Source organism: Crinia signifera, chromosome 3 (assembly GCF_055691185.1).
Source record: "Crinia signifera chromosome 3, ASM5569118v1, whole genome shotgun sequence".
Lineage (NCBI taxonomy): Eukaryota > Metazoa > Chordata > Amphibia > Anura > Myobatrachidae > Crinia > Crinia signifera.
This window is the reverse complement of record NC_139219.1, coordinates 189,281,047-189,301,784: the sequence shown is the minus strand read 5'-3', so window position 1 is coordinate 189,301,784 and position 20,738 is coordinate 189,281,047. Positions and strand designations below refer to the sequence as shown.

Genomic DNA, 20,738 nt, shown 5'->3' with positions numbered 1-20,738 from the left:
TAACTTCAATTTTAATTGGAGGAAACGCTCCATCAAATACTTAGGGATTCAGCTAACTAAATCTTAAAGCTCCCTTTATCAAGCCAACTATCCTCCACTTAGAAGATCAATTCATAAAGACTTACAAAATTGGCAACCACATTTCCTCTCATGGATCGGCGGCATTACCGCTGTGAAAATGAATACACTCCCTAAATTACTTTATCTTTTCCAAATCCTTCCAATTCCAATTCCATCGTCCACGCTTACTGCTCTACAATCCGCTCTCTGTAAATTTATACGGAACAATAAGAAGCCCAGAATTCGCCGAGACATCTTATCTAAATGATCCCAAAATGGCAGCCTTAGCCTCCCCATACTTCAACGTTATTTAGATGCCACTCGGCTAAGCCAGCTCATAGCATGGCACTCTCCCCCTAAGAGTAAAAGATGGGTGGATCTGGAAAGTGACTTAGTGGGGATCCTTCCATCTTATATCTCCCATGGCTGCCGCGTAAGAGCCACCCACAATTCTCCTTTGCATCTCCTACAGTAGATTTGACACTTAAGTCCTGGGTGAAACTCAGTAAAAAATTCAAACTTACATCATCCCCTTCACCTCTAACCCCCTTGTGGAATAACCCATCTTTTCCTCCGGGCCTCAACCCCTCGATGGCCTCTCCCTGGATACGAGCGGGCATGACTAGAATTCACCACATACTTTGCCCCCAAAACGTTTGACGAACTGCAACAAAAATATAATATCTTGAACACCTTAAGCTACCAATATCTACAACTCCGACACTTCTCAGCTTCATATCAACCCACACAACCACGACAGGTTCCCTCCCAGCTGGAAAGATTCTGCATATATAGACCAACTGACAGGGGATCTATCTCACAACTTTATAACTATATCCTAATAACAGATACTCCTACTCTAGATAGTCATGAATGTGAGTGGGAAAAGGATTTGGGTCGGCGTCTTGAGGAGGAGGAATGAGAATCAATTCGAATAGCCATCTCAAAATGTTCAATTAGCGTATCAATAAAAGAAAATTCCTACAAGGTATATTCCAGGTGGTATCTGGTCCCAACTCGTCTTCACCGCATTTATCCTAATACATCAGACCTATGCTGGAGAAATTCCGGACAGAGGGGGACATTCTACCACATCTGGTGGTCCTGCCCAATTATAGCCCATTTCTGGAAGATGGTTCTCGCCCTCCTCTCTCAACTTGTCGTCCCACCCACTCCCATCGAACCCATTAAACTTACTCTTATGCGCCCCAATTGACCATCTCCCAAAGGAATCAAATAAGTTGATTCTACACACGGCCTGCGCGGCTAAGCATCAAATAGCTAGCAATTGGAAAAACCCGAATGCCACTAGTCGACAAGAAATAGTTGGAATATATCACAAGTCTACAAAACAACACTGTTCGTAAATTCCACTCTGTCTGGCTCCCATGGTATACATATCACAACACCTCCCTCCCGGGTCAATCTTAACACTCCCCTTCACATGCACATAACCTATCTCCTCAGATCTAACTTACTGGTACTTCTTACTATCCTCGACTCTTCCTATAACTTCCTTTCTCCCCGTCGTTGGGTCCCCCCCTCCCTTCCCTCCACCCCCAAACATATCCCTTCAAACCTCAAAGCTTACTCCCGTACCTATTCCCAGAAACCAAGTGATAGTGATGATCCAACAATATAAGCCCACATCGAGCTAAGTTGTATAACTCTCCGGCCACTACCCTATCTAAGGAGTTGTTGGAGAACACCACCCAAAGATCTCACTTCACTTTTGAATCATTACTATAGTCATGTTTCATAATTTCTGATCTAATCTATTCATTGCAGTGACACGTTATACTCAGTACTACAATTGTTAACACAATTATATGTTTGTTTTGCTGACTATGTTATGTAATTACATTCATTCAATAAAATTTACGACTTAAAAAAAAAAAAGTAGTGAAAAAACTCATGTCGACCTAACCCATGTTGATCTAACGCATTTGTCGACCTAAAACCATGTTGACCTTGTCCCAAGTCGACCTAAGTTGGGTCGAGAATACGAGCGTATCCCCTCTAGACAGGTAGTTTTTTCCTAGCCCCGCCCACCTGGGGTACATGTACTCCCCTTCCTTAGTCTTTTGAGTGTCTCCCTATAAATAAGGTAAAAAAAACAACCAAGGGAGGGAATCTATGGGCTGCCATAGAGTTTGTCTGAAGAAACAAAATTATCATAAGTATAAATTTGAATTTTCTTCACCACACTCCATGGCAGCCATTACTCTGGAACATACCAAAGCATTTTAATGAGGGGGAGTTTAAGACATATAGCCAAAGTCATGCTTAAAGAATAATTCATTCTCAACACTGCTTGTTCAAGCATAACTTTCCCAAAGTGGGAGAGAACACCTCAATGTTATAATAACTGGAAAAAAGTATGTATTGAAGACCACATTACTGCCGCACAGATATCTTTCTCAGAGACTTGAGCCTTCTTTGCTCATGAAGTAGAAACGGCCCTGGTAGAGTGTGCCTTTCTCTGAAACCTCACAACCATTTTCTTCACAGACAAAAAGGTCATTATTTCTTTTATCCGCCTGGATATAGTAACCTTAGATGGTGCTTCACCCTTCCTCGCTACTAAATGTAGTATGAACAGATGTTTTGTTTTCCTCACATCTCCTTTAACCTTTTCAGATAGGGAGACCGACCTCAAAATGTCTAACTCGCTGCATTTGCTGCAAATCTCACCGTCCTCTCACGGCGAGGATTTGTCCTTTACAATGAATACAGCGAGGAGTTTTGATGCCGAGGATGGCTTGTTTTCAAGGAGGAAAAGCCATCCTTGCCGGTCGCATTGAATACCGCCCTATATATTTCGATTTTCTTTATCTTATCCAGGGTAATGTGATCGCTCTAGTTTGCTATCTATCATTTCTCTATTGCATTGTAGAAATTGACTAATTGGCTGCTATTAGCCCACCACTTGTCTGCTTTACAAGCTGTAAAGTTGTGTACACACGGGCTATAATCACTGGCAATATGGTTGCTGAGCGATTGGAGTGTGCACCGGCGATAAATCGCCAGGTCGCGCTCCCGTTTTTAGCCCCCTTATGATCGCTGGTTGCAGGAGCTTCCGGCAGAGGTTCCCTTTCATTAGCGACCATCTCTGGACGCTGATGAAAAGGAGACACTGAATAATATATTGCTCAGCAATATATCACCCCCGTGTGTACACAGCTTTAAAAATATTGGCCTCAGTCTCTAACCACTTGCAATATTACATTACTACTTGACTATACTAACTTACCTGTTCGTTGTCCATGGATTTTTCAAAGTTTATCTTAGCAGAAGTTTCTTGTTGTTGCCATATAGTATCACTGTTCCCAGTGGCCTTTGCAAAATTGGTTGAATCTTCTGCAAATCTTATGGTCCTGGTAGCAGATAATATTCCTAGAAGACAAATTTTGGGAGTAAAGTATTTTTTTTATAGCTGGGGATAGCTTACATCTCAGGGCCAGATGAGATCTAGTTAAAATTGAAAGAATTATTTTTAAGAGCTCTGTAAATTTAATTTTGTTTCAGTGCAAGTGGGCCATTTACATATCTGCACAAGCATAATTAAATAATGTATTTTAAAGTGCATTTTAAAGGGCGATCAACGCATCACAGTACTGCTGTAATACAGGCAGTTTTATCAAGACAGCCACACCTGTTCAGACACAAACATCATCCTGTGGACATAAGCTTGCTGTGCTGTACCCGAATGCAAGTACTCGATCAACACCTACCTATTGTAGAGAACTACATTATTATATATTACTAATTCTTACAAAATTAAATTGGGATTTTAGATATGGGTAACTCAACCTGTGTATGTAAACAAACCCATACACAAAGTAACAACACACACACAAAACACCTAGCTTGCGTTTAACCCTTTGAGTGCAAACATCTCTGTGAGAGACGCGCAAAATATCTGCTAAAAATGCCAGCATCTCTGTGAGGGATGTGCAAGATATCCGCTAAAGATGCCAGCACTGCTCCTCACATTTGTAAGGTGCAAAAATAATTAACTGGTAGCCTTGCAGCTAGAAGTTAGCGGGCGCCTAATAGAGTGGTTGGTCAAGCTGCTCACATTTGTTCAATAAATGCAAATAATAATAATAATAATAATTATTCTATTTCCTATATTAAAAGGTAAACCTTACAGGTCATTTTGATTACTTATAAAAGTTTGCTTGGCAATTTTCACACCAATTTTGACAAATGCACTTAGGACTCAAAGGGTTAAAAGACTGCAATACATACCCTAGTAAATGTGGTACAGTTCCACTGACAGAGTATCATTATATTATAACATGAATATAGAACAAATTCCAACACCTTAACGTGGAGAAGAAAGATGAAGAACCTACCCAGATCATTTCAGATAAGCATATTATACTCCTTTTACACCTTACACCAGAGTGGCAACCTTGATTATTGCTGCTCCAGTCCGGGCCAGGGCTTTGTGCCAACGTGAAAAAAAATAACCCTGTTACCCGGTGTCCGACCTGGCAAATGTTCAGGGTCTGACACAGGGCTTCCCCGGAATCAGGGGCCGTGTAAATGGGTAACCCGGGTCATTCGACCCAGGGACCCATTTCCTCCAATCAGAGATCCCCAACCTCCGGACCGCAGAGCCCTGAGGTCAGTACGGAGGTTGGGTAGGGGCTGCGTACAGCCTCCGCTGCTGTCTGCAGTACTATGCAGACAGCAGCAGAGGTGAATAGATGTCTGTGTGCGGCATCCATTCACCTCATGGACGAAGGCTGGGGGTGCTGGGCTTGCCCCCAGTGCATCGGTCAGCGCTGCGGGGGTGTCAGGCTGCATTGCGGGGGTGACGGTCGGTAAGTTTCCCGGCGCTTGGAGATGTCATGTCAGAGCACCGGCTCAGGGCCCAAATTCACCGGCGTCCCCTACCCGGCATAATGCCGGGGGGACGCCGGTGTGAAAGGGAACAACTGCCAGGTCACATTGGTGTAAAAGGGGTATTATACTTACAAGAAATTTTAATGTACACACATTTTATGCAGATTTGATGTGTATCTGATACAATTTTAACAGTGGCACTTCAGCTGTTTGCAACATGCCCTGCCACAGTTTTGCTATTAAGGAATGCGAATACTGTGTCATGGCATACTTGGATGTATACGGGGCAGTACGGATGGTGTAATGGTCAGCATTACTGCCTCACAGCACTGAGATCATGGGTTCGATTCCCACAAAGGCTCTAACTGTGCAGAGTTTGTATATTATCCCCGCACTTGCGTGGGTTTCCTCCGGGTATTCCGGTTTCCTCCCACAATCCAAAAATGTACTGGTAGCCTAAATGGCTCCAAACAAATTAACCCTAGAAGGTCTGTGTGTGAGTCTACATGTGGTAGGGAATATAGATTGTAAGCTCCACGGAGGCAGGGACCAGGGGCAGATTGGGACGCCGGGAAGCCGGGCAAAATGCCGGTGGCCCGGGTCCCGCACCCCTCTCAGTTGCCATGCAGCTACCAAAACTTGGCATGCACAGAAAATCCAGTTAACCCCCTGGCCGGTACATTGTTATTGTTTCTTGTTGCAGGCATCCGTCCCCTGCATCATACCGTATTATGTGGCTCAGCTGGCTGCAGGAGAAGGCTGTGCAGCAGCTGCAACCATTCTCACTGTGATAGGCGGGCAGCTAAACTTCCTTGAGCTACTCAGCGGCTCAAGATCCTGGCTGCTGCTGGCATTATCAAAATAAAAAAAAATACACATACTACTACCTATAATACCTAATATGGAGGCGCCTGGGAGGACCCAGCATCCTCCGCAGTCCACTCCTGCCTGCTCCTTTCTCATTGAATGTCGGGCATAAGTCTGACGTCATCAAGTTAGCCCGTCATTCAGTGAGGAGCATGCAGAGAGGATCCCTGGAAGACAGAAGGAGAAAAAAAGAGTGGAAAGTCGTCCAAGCAAATGGTAAGTAAATGAAAGATCATGTTGGCAGGCAGACAGTGGCTGATTTAGGGGGAGGGCAGTGCACCAAGGACAGTGTAACAACATAATTTGTATGGCTTGGGGCAGAAGCAGCCTGGTCTGTGTGTCCCACACAGGGCCGTTGTGCATTTGCACTGTGGGCACACCATCTAGCAGCACCGCTCGCCCACAACTGGCCGCTATCAGCTACACCCACTGATGATGAAGACGGCAGGTGGGGAGAAGAGGAGAGAGCAGCACGTATGCTCCCCTCTTTGCTGACATTTTAAATATGGTCCCAGCCGCCAGCCAGTCAGAGCTAGCGACCGGGACCACATTTGAAATGTCTGCCAAGAGGGGAGCAAGCGCATGTTCTGCAATCTCCCCATCTGGCATCAGCTCCCCACAGCAGCAGATTATAATGTAAGTGGCACTTTTGGGGGCATTGTTTGTAAATGGCACTACTTTGGGCATTTGTGAAATGCACTACCGGGGGCATTGTGTTAAGGGCATTGTGTGAGGGACACTAATAGAGGCATCATATGTATAAGCAGGAGTACTGGGGCATTACGGTATATGCCATGTTGTGTAATGGGTATTATGGGGTGTGGTATAATGCGGCATGGGAATTTTGGTGTGTGGTGAAAAGTGTAAAGGGCATTATGGTGTGTGGTAAGCAAGTAGTGATCAGGCAGCCCGCAGCAGCTGTAAGGCCACCATCTCTCACCACTGACCACTATCTCTTACTAATCTACTGCTGCCAGCTCGTCAGCCAGATTTTCCCGGTACAGGCACCTCCTGGTCCCTGGTCATACTGATTGATCAAGTCAGGCGCTGTCACAGGAGAAGGTACACTGTAGGGTAAATGTCCCCCTCTCTCCTGCAGCTTGACCCTTACAATCTCCCCTCTGCTGTATCCACTGTATGCGAGCACAAAACAGTAAAACATCAGGTGCATTCCTGAAATAGTAAATCCTTGCAGGCAACAATTGATACATCTGAGCAATGTAATTAATTATCGCATTGCGGATTGGGACAATTTTAACACATCAGAACTGCATCCCTATAAAAGAGCCCTATCATCAAAAAAGAAACATTGGTAGTTTCAGCTTTGTAAAAGCTTTTGCATCGGAGGAAAAAAAACTGTCCCACTACCCCACGAGTCGCCCCCCCGCCCCAATTAGGGCTGCTTCCAAAAATTTCCCGGGCTGGTTTTTCTGCCCAATCTGACCCTGGCAGGGACTGATGTGAATGTTCAAATATTCTCTGTAAAGTGCTGCGGAATACGTGTGTGCTATATAAAAAACGGTTAATAAATAAACGTTTAGTTATTAAACAGCTAGAGAGCCATGGGTTGGCTGGGCATGTAATACACTACTAGTATAACACTTCTATAATAACAATAATCATTTTATTTATATAGCACTCTTTCTCCAATAGGACTCAAGGCACTTAACAGATAGAATACAATACAGGAACAATGAAGTACAGAAAAGCTCGTCAGACAATACTTAAGGGAATTACGGAAATGCTTGAGTAAACAGGAATGTCTTCAGTCTGTTTTTGAAACATTTGAGAGTGGTGGCCCCTCTTGAACTGTGCGGGGAAGGGAGTTCCATAGAGTCTACACACATATATACATACATACATATCTACACACACACACACACACACACACACACACACACACACACACACACACACACACACACAGTATGGGATCATATTTCTGCTTCCAAATATCTAGTGAACTTACAAGGAACTTATATCAATGTAAGGATATCCATAAAGTATGGAACAAGTAAGTGTGTTTTTTATATCCAAGGACCAAAAGCAATAATATTGCAATATGTAATCCTGACAGATAAATGATGCTATTTCGGTAAAGAGCAGAGAATTAGAATATTATAAAACCTGAAATGATAAAGCAAAAAAAATGCACTGAGGCACTTTACAAATGTAAACCATATGTTGTTACATGTAACTCATCATTACTGGGTGCTCCTTAAATAATTAAAGTATTAATGAAACAGCAACTGATCCACCATACCTTTTTGTTTCTTATCAGTAGGTGACTTTGCCTTGGTCTCCTTTGAAGTGGATAAGTCAGCAATAGAGGAGCAATTCATTTGTGTTCCAGCCTTTCCATAGCCAGAGCTCTTAACATAAGCATAGTGCGTGTTTTGAGTTTTCCTTGCAAGCGATGTTGGACTCTTGTTTGAGAGCTTATTATGGAGCAGCCGGGAAGAGATCGATGCGCTCACAGCAGTAGAATTCCTGTGGTTAGAAACCTATGAGGAAAGGTTTTATCAACTTTTAGAGCAATTTTCTACAAGTAAATGAAATAGCAACAGCTATCACATAAAAGGCCAGATGTACTAAGCATAAAAAGTGAGAAACCCCCAACCAATCAGCTCCTAATTGTTATGCTACAGGCTGGTTTTGCAAAGTGACAGGAAACCATTCAAAATATGTTGTATGTATGAATTACTTACTTAAGGAGCTTCTACACAGATAAAAGAGCTACATTCAACTGCTGATGCCCTTTGGACATGATGCTTACTATGCATCTCAAAGAGCAGGCATTAGTACAGCGAGGTACACAATGATCTACAATTTGTCATCTCACTGCACATGGTATAAAGAATAAAGTTGTGTGTAGAAGGACAATATAAAAAAATTGCAGGTAATGTTATACATTCAGTACAAACTCAAGGGGAATTGAGATGCTTAAAAAAATATCAGGTGACAATCTATTCCCGAAGTTGTGCAGACATTATTAACCCTTTGAGTGCAAATGTTGCAAAGGGTGCACTGGAAATAACTTATGGAAATCGTTACTTCCCAACATGACCATGGGTGCTTAATGATGGAGACCAATGGCATCTGCCCAGAATTGTCTGTGGCAAGAGACAAGCGACACTGGCTCAAATTCCATCCCCATTCAATAAAGGAGCTACGAGATACATCAGTGCAGTGTTCTTTAGATTCCATTGGATATGGTAGTAGAAGACCCACGAGAGTGACCATATTAACACTATGACACCAAGCAGAGTGCCTCACTAGGGCTTGTGACATCACTAATTGGACCTTGGAGGACTGGCTACACATGGCATGGCCAGATGAGTCACGTTTCCAGTAGATGACTTGCCTGGGAAAATCACCTACACAAGGATAAAAAAAAATCTGCATTGCATTCAGTTTAGTGGTTTTGGAGGTAATCACAAAGACAAACAGACTTTCATTTATAAGATATGAAAGTCTGTTTACACCAATTACAACAGTCTCTGAGTGCCGCTTACTCCTATGCTGTATACCGGGAGGACACCATCCTTCTCCAAAGAAGGCACCGGAGCCGGTTATTTGTTGGCGATTACCTAAGCCCTGAGTGCCGGCCTCATCACCTTGTATATATATATATATATATATATATATATATATATATATATATATATCCAGTGTCCATTTGTGTGTCTCTGAAACACTGCCATCTGTTGGCAGCAAGTGAAACTACATATCTCTCTCTCTCACACATGCACAGAGGCAATCACAAGGTAGCAGACTAGCTTTAGAAGCATTTGCTTTGAGCGGGCTTACTAGTATCATATATCTATATAGTATACAGTGTTTACATATTTTTTTGTTTTTACCCAAAAATGCTAAAATTCAGTTCTAATGACGTCCTACAATTTGAATCCTAATCTGGCAAAAACAGGAGTGGTCTAGCAAAAATTTGTATAGAAGAAGAAAAAAAATCATCATGTATTATGAAACAGATTTATCAAAATGTGTAAAAAACTAAATGTATTCTTCTTACACCATGGTGAGCTGCAAACATTCCTGAATGTTTTGCTTCTTTGAAAGCCACATGCTGTGGACTTTGGTGATCCTTAGCGATCATCCTGGTCTTGCTGCTTTGATGATGCAGATTAAATTCAGGTGATGAAATGACATTTACCGATTCAGATCTTCCATCAATCTCATGATAATCTAGGATTTTATTTTTCGGTAGTAAATCCTTAGGATCGATTTCCAATAATTTGTTCTGACTGAATGAAGACAGTCCAGTGTTTGTCTGCATGTTAACACTAATGAAGAAAAAAGTTTTCAAAGTGTTTAAAACAAGTTTTAGAATATAATTAAAAACAATATTTGATTATGCTCTGAATACTTAAGCTCTATTTACCTTAAAGGCTTCATGTTAAAGCCTTCTTCCCCTCTAATAGGTTGCATGAATTCATCCTTGGTAGACATGTCTAAATGTACAAAACAGATGGATATTAATAGGAAACAAATACTAAAAGTACTAGTTAACAGAACAGAAAATGTTATGAAATGATCACTTACTATTATGAAATGGGATCAAAACAATTCTACATATATCCTTAGTTAAAGTGGAGGGAACTATCCAGTTTCACACCACACCTTTCAGTCAATAAATACCCTGCCTTATCAGCATACCTAGGCACATTGGGCCTTATTCTAGTTCACTCTTTCTGACAAAATCCTTCTTAGATGGACAAAACCATGTGCACTGCAGGGGGGGCAGATGTAAAATGTGCAGAGAGAATTAGATTTGGGTGAGTTATTTTGTTTCTGTGCAGGGTAAATACTGGCTGCTTTATTTTTACACTGCAATACAGATCTCACTTTGAAGTAAAACCCCACCCAAATCTAATTCTCTCTGCACAAGTAACACCTGCCTCACCTGCAGTGCACATGGTTTTGTCCATCTACAAAGGATTTGGTCAGAAAGAGTGAACTAGAATAAGGCCCATTGGCCCAATGCATAGTGGCAGTGAGACAATCATCATTTCTCTGGCCCTTGGGTACCAAGGCAATATTGTAAAAATATAGCACAACACTACTGAGCTTATTTATTTAATAGCCAATCAAGAGCAGACTCTTCCACAAAAATTCAATTGTTGTTCCTTTATGATGGGCTGTAAGCTTAAATGTTTTGACCAAAATATGAACAAGATCCTCATTTTTTTATTTGTTGTATCCACACAGCGGTAGTGACAAGTGCCAACAATGGTCTCTGTTTCTTTTATATAAAACATTAATATCACACACACTAAGCTGGTACCAAGAATGACATGGCTAAAACCGAATGCAGTCATATTTAAAAATTTTGCCTAGTGTTTGCATGAGTGCTGTCAATCAAGGCAATAAAAAGTGATTTTTGGGTGTGACAGCCCCCGTCTACGGGGTATAGTTACTGAAGTTGGGGTCAATAGCAGGGATAGGGAACCTTCGTTTCTCCAGCTGTTGAACTACACAGTCCAGCACGCCCTGCAACGGTTTTAGAATGGCCAAAAATAAATGTTTATCTCCTTGATTGACCGCAATTTGAATTTAAAGAATATACCCCGAGATCAGTGGTTTCCAGTCCTTATGTACACCTAACAGTTCAGGTTTTCCACGTCACCCAACCGGTGCACTGTATATACATAACCAACTGTCACATTTTAAAAGTCCACAGGTGACCTGGAAAATGTGAACTGTTGGGGCTATATATATATATATATATATATATATATATATATATATATATATATATATATATATATATATATATATATATATATATATATATATATATATATATATATATATATATATATATATATATATACATATACACACACAGGTCGAGTATCCCGTATCCGAATATCCGTTATCCGAATTATTCCGAAATACGGACACTGGGGACATATGTAACAGCATCACTGGGGACATGATATGTAACTGGCACTATATATGTGCAAGACAATGATTGCTTGGCATTCAAATTCAGTGCTGAGATAGTACACACACATTTTGTTTCACGTTTTGAAACCTTGTTTTTTGAACAATTAAAATATGTTTGTGTGTATTTTATGTGGTAATAAAATATATTTGTGTGTATATTATGTGTTTATACAGCATAAATGCAAGATACTTCAAAATACATCATTGAAATATTAAAATATTCCGAAATACGGAATAATCCGTTATCCAAAATTCTCCTGGTCCCGAGCATTTTGGATACGGGATACTCAACCTGTATATATATATATATATATATATATATATATATATATATATATATATATATATATATATATATATATATATATATATATATATATATATATATATATATATATATATATATATATATATATATATATATATATATATATATATATGTTAGTGTAGAGATTGAGAATGCCTGGACAATGGGCTTTAAACATAGAGGTTTTGATAAAAAATATGAACAAATTTTGCACGCTTTTATTTCCTAGCTATAGAGAGATGTTCAGTGAATATGACCAGAACTAAGAAGAATTGTCTTTCTTCTTTGTCTCCATGCATGGCATTAATATTACCATGCAGCTGGTAACATGTATAATGTCAGTAAGGGGGATATTCAATCTTCAGGTCACGGCAGGCGAGCTTGCTCGCCTGCCGTGACCCAGTCCCGTTCTCGGTCAGCTCGACCGAGAACACGCAGGCGGGATTCAATGTCCCGCCTGCAGCGGGGCGAGAAGGGGGCGTGGCCGCGAGTTGCGGCCGGGAAGTGACGAGCTGCAGCCGGCAGCTCGTCACTTCCCGGCTGTTCTCGGCAGAACGAGCCCGACAGCTAGAGATGTCGGGCTCGTTCTGGCAGGAAACCCTGTTCAATGCTGTCGGGGAGACAGCATTGAATAGGGCCCGTCGAGCATCTACCCCACGGGAGATGCTCGATGGAGATTGAATATCCCCCTAAATCTGAGTGCGGACATGTTTTTCTATTTTTCTCTCACGCAGAGGAAATTTTAGCACAAAGTTTAAAGTTCTATGTTTTATCTGAAGAACTAATAAGACCATTAGTCTTATTAGTAAGTCTACATTAACCAAAATAAGTGGCTTAAAAAAGGAAGCCGGATGGTTTACAGACAATAGGCCAAATGAACCAAGCTTCAAAAAGTAATAAAGTGGATAGTGATAAACCACCATCCAAATGGCTCCCAACTGCCATTTTTAAAACCCAACCTGTAACAAGGCAGGTCATATCACTCTCTACTTTATCACTTTTTGAAGCATAGTGCATCTGGCCCAATGTCTAGTTAAACAGTCAACAAGTAGACAGTGACAAAAGGTCATTTTCTTTGATTAAATCATGCTTTACCATCCACCTGGACTCCGAATGGGAAAAGTGTGCAGAGTGCAGCAGTAACGGAGCAAGGCTCCTGGCCTGAAGCATGGCAGGGGAAGTGAGCCGTGCAAGGGTAAACACTACACTAATTTGGGGTCCGCATGCTTGGATGTCGACATATCGCACCAAAAAAATTGAAAACTCATGTTGATCTTTTGATATGCAAGAAAAATAATGGATATCCAGTGGACATGGACACCTGTGTTGCCAAAGTGCCTGCACAAGGTTAGGACAATATACAAGCTTGAAATATGATCTGGTCCCTGTACTTGGAGAACACTGACCTCCTGGTACCCATGACCAGAGTATACCAGAGTTACAGTATATCGTAACTACTCTGAATGCCTGATTCAGAATAGTGCGATACTATACAGCCACAAGGAAGCAGGATAGTGTGGTGTGTAAATAGACTCCTTCTGACTGCTTCCTTGAACCGCTATTGCGTCTGAAGACACACCAGCAGATCACACTGTGTCATCTGAGCAAACTAAGCCATTTATCACAAGGTCTTTAATATATGTATATTTAATTGTTGAAATAAAGCTGCAATTGTATAGTGTGGTCTGCTCTTAATTCCTGTGCAGTGAAAGGTTTTAGCCAATAAATGGAGTTGGATCTTTACAATGTAGTTCTTTGTTTGCCAAATAATGGAGAAACCCCTACATTCGTCTCTGTCACGTCACATTCTGCACAAAGTAAAAAAATTGACATAAAAGATCCTAAAACCTTTTTATTTCATCTAAATGGGAAAGTTTAGATTACATTATCTATAGAAAAATAAACCTTGTTGCAAATAAATGGACAATTGATAAAGAAAACATTACCTGAATCGCCAGTGAGAACATTTTTAAGACTCTTTGCCTTAGAGTTCGCAGTATCCCCAAGGGATGTGCTTGTGTGGTCTACAGTCTTAAGATAATTGTTCTGTTCATCTGTGTTTTCCATAGACTGGTCCAAAATTTGATATGCTTGATGCAAAGCTTCCATGTCACTATTTGTGTACTGGTTCGAAATACCTTTATAAAAGTAGAGAAAAAAAAAGGAAACGCACATAAATGTGGCTAAATGGTTAACTACATGAACAATATGGACATTGCGCTAGCACTGTATGCAGCAGCTGTGTGCGACTCGGGTGATAAACTGGGTAAAATGGCCAAAACGCAGAACTGGGACCAAAGAGCCACACCATGCAACATTGTGCTTAACCCTTTGAGTGCCAAGTGCATTTATCAAAAGGAGAGATTTTTTTTCTTTTGTAGCAGATATTTTGCACAACTAACAGATGTTGGCACTGGCAAAGGGTTAATGTGCAACTTTATACTAACTCCATTGCATAGCAAATACTAATCCTACTGTATGTGCCCTGGACACAATAAGCAACTTTGGATGCAGCTATAAAACTATTATTTAGCAACCTGACAGCCACTGCAGAACTATACACAACAACAAACAGTAAGGTGTGATGCTGGGATTTTCCCCACCACAATAACATGACAACTGTTATGGTCAGCAAGAAACCACACTAAAAAGTGGACTTAACATGTCAGACTACAAAAGGAATGTCTCCCACCTGTGCCTGTTGCCTCATTGGTCCCTTGTGGTGTCACAGACTGAGATTCCTCTGGTGGCAAAAGCTTTTGAGCGTCAATTGTGGAATCCATTGAGTCAAGGAGGACAACTAAATTGAATTTTAAATGAAAAACATTTTGAAACATTTTTTCTTGTAAATTTTTATTTGTTTACTTAAAAATTACCTAAACATGCACTTTAACTCTCTATGTGGAGCATATTGTAAACCATTGCAGCAGTTTATAATACAACAATAGTTATCTACCTAAGTGCTGTATTATTGACCAGTTGGGCAAGTTTTAATTTGGAGTTTATGGGGAGAGGTCAGAAAAATGTAGGTGAGTCATGCCTATTTTCGGTGGAAGTATCTGTAATGGTGCAGTATGTATAGTGTAATGGTTAGCATTATTGCTTCACAGCACTGAGGTCATGGGTACGATTCCCACCATGGCTCTTACTGTGCGGAGTTTGTATATTCTCCCTGTCCTTGCGTTGGTTTCCTCCGGGTACTCCGGTTTCCTCCCACAATCCAAATATACTGGTAGGCTAATTGGCTCACAACAAAATTAACCCTACAATGAAAGTGTGTACATGTGGTAGGGAATATAGATCGTAAGCTCCACTGGGGCACGGACTGATGTGAATGTTCAAATATTCTCTGTAAAGCGCTGCGGAATATGTGTGCGCTATATAAGAAACTAGCTATGCTCATGCCCTCCATCCTCATTCGTCACCCGCCTGCCGATGCGGTCTGCCCACCAGGTACCCGCATCTGCTGATCCTATCATGGACCGTATTCTGGTCCACATGCAATGCTGCAAAATTTGCAGCGTTGCGTGTGGATAAAACGCCGCCCACAGCTCCTACAGCCCCCCCCCCCCCCCCCCCCAACACCATTGAATGATTTGGAAGTTGCACACAAAACTTGTCTTATCATTGCGGGAACAGGGCGGGCAGCTGACATCAGCTGCCCGCACCCAGCACCCACGTCACTGCCTAATTCCTATGGGAACACCCAGCATTTACACTGTAGCACCCATGAAACGCTGGGGGTTCCCATGGGCTCAGCCCGTCGCCACCACCCCCTGCATGCATGGCTAGGTGCCAACGGGACAGTGAACTAGCATTTCACGTGCCCAGTCGCATCCATCACATGCGCAGAAAAAAATAAATTCAATACATATGGAGTCCATGGCTGGCAACTGCACATCCATCTATGCAATAGGTTCTGTTTCACAACTAAATGCTTCCAGCTTTGCCCTTGTGTTCGGCTAGTTCCCTAAATCGTTAGCTGAAAGCCCCATACACATGGGGTGACTTGAGCCCCATGCTGAACGAGCTGCCTAAGCATAGATTGCTCAAAACACATTTATTTATTACTTATAGTTTCTTATATAGCGCAGCACATTCCGTTGCACTTTACAACTGGAAAAAACAGTGGGAGGGCCCTGCTCGCAAGCTTACAATCTCACTGCACACCTGTGATGTTTGCTAAAAACAGTGTTTTGTGTATGCTTATAGGAAGCCTAAGCAGGATAGACTGTGCAAGCACTGTCTATCTGTGCGGTCAATGGTGATGCCTGGGACCGCATATCACCATCACTATAGAGAGTGTACACACAGAGCGATCCGTGCTTCAATTCTAAGCAATCTAGTGAGATCACTTAGAAATAGGGCTTAAATCGCCCCATGTGTATGCCCCTTAAGCAGTGTATAACATGTATCAATCATGGTTGCCACATCTACAACGGTCCTTACCTTTGGCAAGCATTCCAGGTGTCTCTTCTTTCTGAAGAGTGTTAAAGAACAAACAAATATAGCATTAAAACGACAATGTTAATTTTCGTTCAAGAAAAATCATTTATGAAGATAGATTTTTTTTTAACCCTGCCTCACTGTAACAACTTGTGAATTTTTGGTCTGGAATACATTCTGGAATATATTCTTCTTTCTCCTCAGAGCTAGTCCATGAATAAAAGTACAACAGCCGGTTAATTTAAGTTGGTCACAAAATGGCTGTTTTATTGTGATACAACAGAAGTCCAAGTTACTCTTATGCTAATGCAAGTTTCCCTCGAGTTAATGCAGAGTTCTATGTGGCTTTAAGTGGGAAGCCACTCTACACACTGAAGTCATCCTTAATATTAGCAATTGCATCTGGTGTTATTATGGGTAGGCAAGAGAATTGTCTGAAACAGGCTTCCCTTTCTCCATACACATGACTCCAACTAGCAGAGAATAAAATCTACATGCCCAAAAGACAGAACAGTTCCTTGTGATTGCATTATGGAATGGAGATACAGAATCAGCAAAGATATGGCAATAGGCAAAAAAAAGCATAACATTTGCACATGCGCTTTATGTTGAAACTTACCATTTGGTTATGTGGAGAGAGATCCATCAAACTCAGAAATAGATCATTTTACGTATATAAGTCTTATTTTCTTAATTATTCATTTTGTGGGTTGCAATTATAGATTATAGCCATCTATGCATTGTCAGTTTTATTCCCTGCATACCAATATACTACTATATAAAACTTAATGATAAAAAAAAATCCAACCTGATTTTTTAACTCTGCATTATCAGACAAATCCTCATTTTGTGCAGGTGCTTTTTTGATAATGGGACTGCTACCTTCCGGTTCATCTTCAAAGTCCTCACTGTAATTAACTAGCAAAGAAAGGAAAATGGACTTGGTATACTTGCTATTTAAAGCAAATTTAAGAAGGCCACTTGGCACAGGACAAAGCATACTTCTTGGAAAACCTATCTACAGCAATAACAATATCTTTTCTACATTTACTTTACTTTTGGATTGACTTGCATAAATCAAGACACACAACACTAATTATGTATTGGTTGCATTTTTTAGCTTCTCCTGTTAGTATAACAAATTGAAAAGTAAGTAAACAGAATAAATAACTTTCTCCCTCTCTTTCCCCCCCCCCCCCCTACGGACAAGTCGGACCAATATGCCCTTGAGTTGCCTGGCACTTAATGTGCCATTTTTAGATGCAATAATTGCATGCAAGTTATTGCATGTAATAACTCAGAGGAGCTGCTGCAGCAGCGGCGGGGGGGCGGACAGAGGGGCAAGTGTATGGGCAACTCTAATTGACTTTTAGATTGACATGCTATAAGCGGGGTGGCTATCCTAATACAGAAGTAATATCACAAAAGAACGTAGAGATGTATTTTTGTTATCATTAGTATTACATCAAGACACGCAATATTTTGAAGCTAATAAGTCTCCTCTGAATACGTAATCTACTGGTATAGTCTCTAAATTAAGTACTGAATTTTAAACTCCTCTTGATGTGGAATCAGAACCAGGCATTGTTAACAAAAGGTTAAGCGCAACATGTGCGCCCCTCTCAGTTTTAGTATAACATTTGAATGTTTGACAATAGCCATGTTGTCAGCAGGTACACAGGAGATTGCCATTACAGCATGTGACTTATTTATATGCATTTTATTGACATTATGAGCAAATCTGGACAAATAAATTAATTTACAGAAGCATAATCAGGAAATAACGGGCTATGTTCCGGATGTTAATATCGTTCAATTCAGTCACTTTTTAAAAATATAAATGGGCGTAACCAGAACTTTGTGAGCCAAATAGCAACATATTGAAGAGACCTTTTTTCAGGAGTTATTACATTTATGCCACATAAAAGTGCCCTAGCCTATTTTCTAGTTCCCTATCTATCGTAGTTCCCTAGTTTACAAGTCACATTGCAGGGCTGCCAATAAACATTATGCCATACAATGTCCCCAATTCTTATTATGCCACATCACAGTTTATATGATATCCAGTTCATGTTTTGTCACAACGCAATGCCCCATTACGATTAGAAATATCCACTACACACTCCTCTCACTGAAAATGTAATGTCATATAATCCAGGCTGGACAATGGATCAGATCCAATTGCTTAGCATTCAAATCTGGGAAATTGGTATGTAACTTCATAAGCAGGGCCAGGCCCTCATTAGCCATGCGATCATGCATGTAGATATTGTAACATGGGATGAAAGAGAAGGAGGACTGGAGAGGAGTATGGTTTTACAATAAAGGGTTTTTTATAAAAAACAATGGAAAGAGCATCTACCTTTCATCTTCTAAGGTGTATATGGAGGGCAGATTACAAAAATGCTACAAAATGCCAAGTTGGGTGTGGCTTACAAGCCTATCCTGTTTAGATGTTCCTATCTGTACATACACACGGATTTGCAGTATATTATTGTTGGTGCGGATAGCAAATGTCTTTGTATTTGTCTAAGGTGTACTTAATAAAAGCTCCCTCAAAGCTGACTGGTAGCTGTTGAAAACTTCCCCACTCTTTTCCCTGCTTGACACAGATGTCTCCTCTTAAGGGCCCCGTACACTTGTAAGATTTTGTCAGATTTGAAACAATTCAGCTCGCGCGCCCCCTGGTCCGGTCCCAGCCGCCTCCCCCGTCCGTCGGTACAGGTACCCCTCACCGCCGAGAGACTGGGACACGCGTGCGTGTGAGACGCACGCGCATCCCAGTTCAGTGTACCACATGCCGCCGGCACTCGCCAGCGAGGAGGATCTGGGGAGGCTGGCCAAGGATGGCAGGGGCTCAATCTGTAGCACTTTGCATGCCAGGATGTATCCTGCTACAGAAAGCTGCTATGCGCAGCACAGCTGTAGTGAGACAAATCTATATTGGGAGATTTCAGTTCTCTGCACAGTAGCAGTTACTATAAGGGTTATTGTTCTCTGTGTGTAACCTCTACTGTCAAATCTAGCACACCGTAAGATTTATAGTCTGGCCAAATATCTATATATGCCTGAAATTCAGCACCCGCATCGCAAGGTCAATAACAAGCCAACACTGATATAAAAGATATTATCTGGGAAACCATGTGAGACAGGAGATGCTGCATGGCTGCATGCTAAACAGGCTAGGGAATACAGAATAATGTGAACATCTGCTAGTGAACAGAAAGGAGAATTCAGCTCCAATGAGAAAATATATATATATATATATATATATATATATATATATATATATATATATATATATATATATATATATATATATATATATATATATATACTTAAGCTTTAACAAGAGATAAGGAGAGAACGTCCAACCAATCACCTGTTAACTGCCATGTTACATGCTGTGTTTGAAAAAAGTCAGTGAGCAGGTGATTGGCTGGACGTTTATCTCGCCTTATCACTCTTGCATTTATCTCTTGTTAAGGCTTAATACATCTGCCCCATTATGCTAAGAGAAATGACTAACAAGTGTTACAAAGTAATCACTACTACCCACTGATTTGCCTGACTAGTCTCAAATATGATGATTTGCATATCCCTAAAAGGTAGGTGTGTGTGTGTGTGTGTGTGTGTGTGTGTGTGTGTGTGTGTGTGTGTGTGTGTGTGTGTGTGTGTGTGTGGAGGGGGGTTCAAATAGAGTTGTAGTTTGATTATTGTAGTGCACCGTCAACAATCCATCGCAGTAGTTGTATTGGGCATCAATTTATTCCTAGTACAGACTCAGAGAGAAGTACCTGACAAATCCTTACTTTCATCATCTTCGGATTTAGTATACTCTGCATTACTGAAATTAAACATGAAAACATATTTAAGAATATATATAAAAGACACTATCTAAATAAAAATTACATTTAATGACCATTTTCAGGTAGTCCTTCACACCCCCAGAAAAACATTGGCTCTCCCTCATTAAGATCTGTTGGAGAGATTGCACCAATAAAATGTATTGTATTTGGATGCTGCTTGCTTTTGAATATACTGTAGGACTGTGAGGTTTTTACCTGTAAAAAATATCCCCACCTGGATTCATCAAAAAAGATTTTGTATCCATTCTGTCTAATGTCCTGGGACCACAGCAGGGCGAATCATTTGCACACAGAGTAATTCAGCTGTGTGATTATGGATTGCTTTCCTTCTTCCCATTAAAAAGCAGAAGAAAAAAGGCATCTGG

The 20,738-nt window shown here is 41.0% G+C and overlaps 1 protein-coding gene across 5 annotated transcripts in view; it reads right to left on the bottom strand.

Moving 5' to 3' along the window:
- CEP162 (centrosomal protein 162) overlaps nucleotides 1-20,738 on the bottom strand; it is an 84,283-nt gene that overhangs the window by 52,328 nt on the left and 11,217 nt on the right. For 4 of the 5 annotated variants that reach the window (XM_083177114.1, XM_083177113.1, XM_083177117.1 and 1 more), the window contains 9 exons: nucleotides 20,302-20,351; nucleotides 17,313-17,422; nucleotides 16,508-16,538; nucleotides 14,751-14,858; nucleotides 14,005-14,196; nucleotides 10,184-10,253; nucleotides 9,815-10,085; nucleotides 8,048-8,288; nucleotides 3,314-3,456 (listed from right to left, as the gene is read on the bottom strand). In XM_083177114.1, the coding sequence (XP_083033240.1) occupies nucleotides 3,314-3,456; nucleotides 8,048-8,288; nucleotides 9,815-10,085; nucleotides 10,184-10,253; nucleotides 14,005-14,196; nucleotides 14,751-14,858; nucleotides 16,508-16,538; nucleotides 17,313-17,422; nucleotides 20,302-20,351 (1,216 nt within the window). The remainder of the gene's footprint in view (nucleotides 1-3,313; nucleotides 3,457-8,047; nucleotides 8,289-9,814; nucleotides 10,086-10,183; nucleotides 10,254-14,004; nucleotides 14,197-14,750; nucleotides 14,859-16,507; nucleotides 16,539-17,312; nucleotides 17,423-20,301; nucleotides 20,352-20,738) is intronic. The other variant, XM_083177115.1, reaches the window with a different exon arrangement.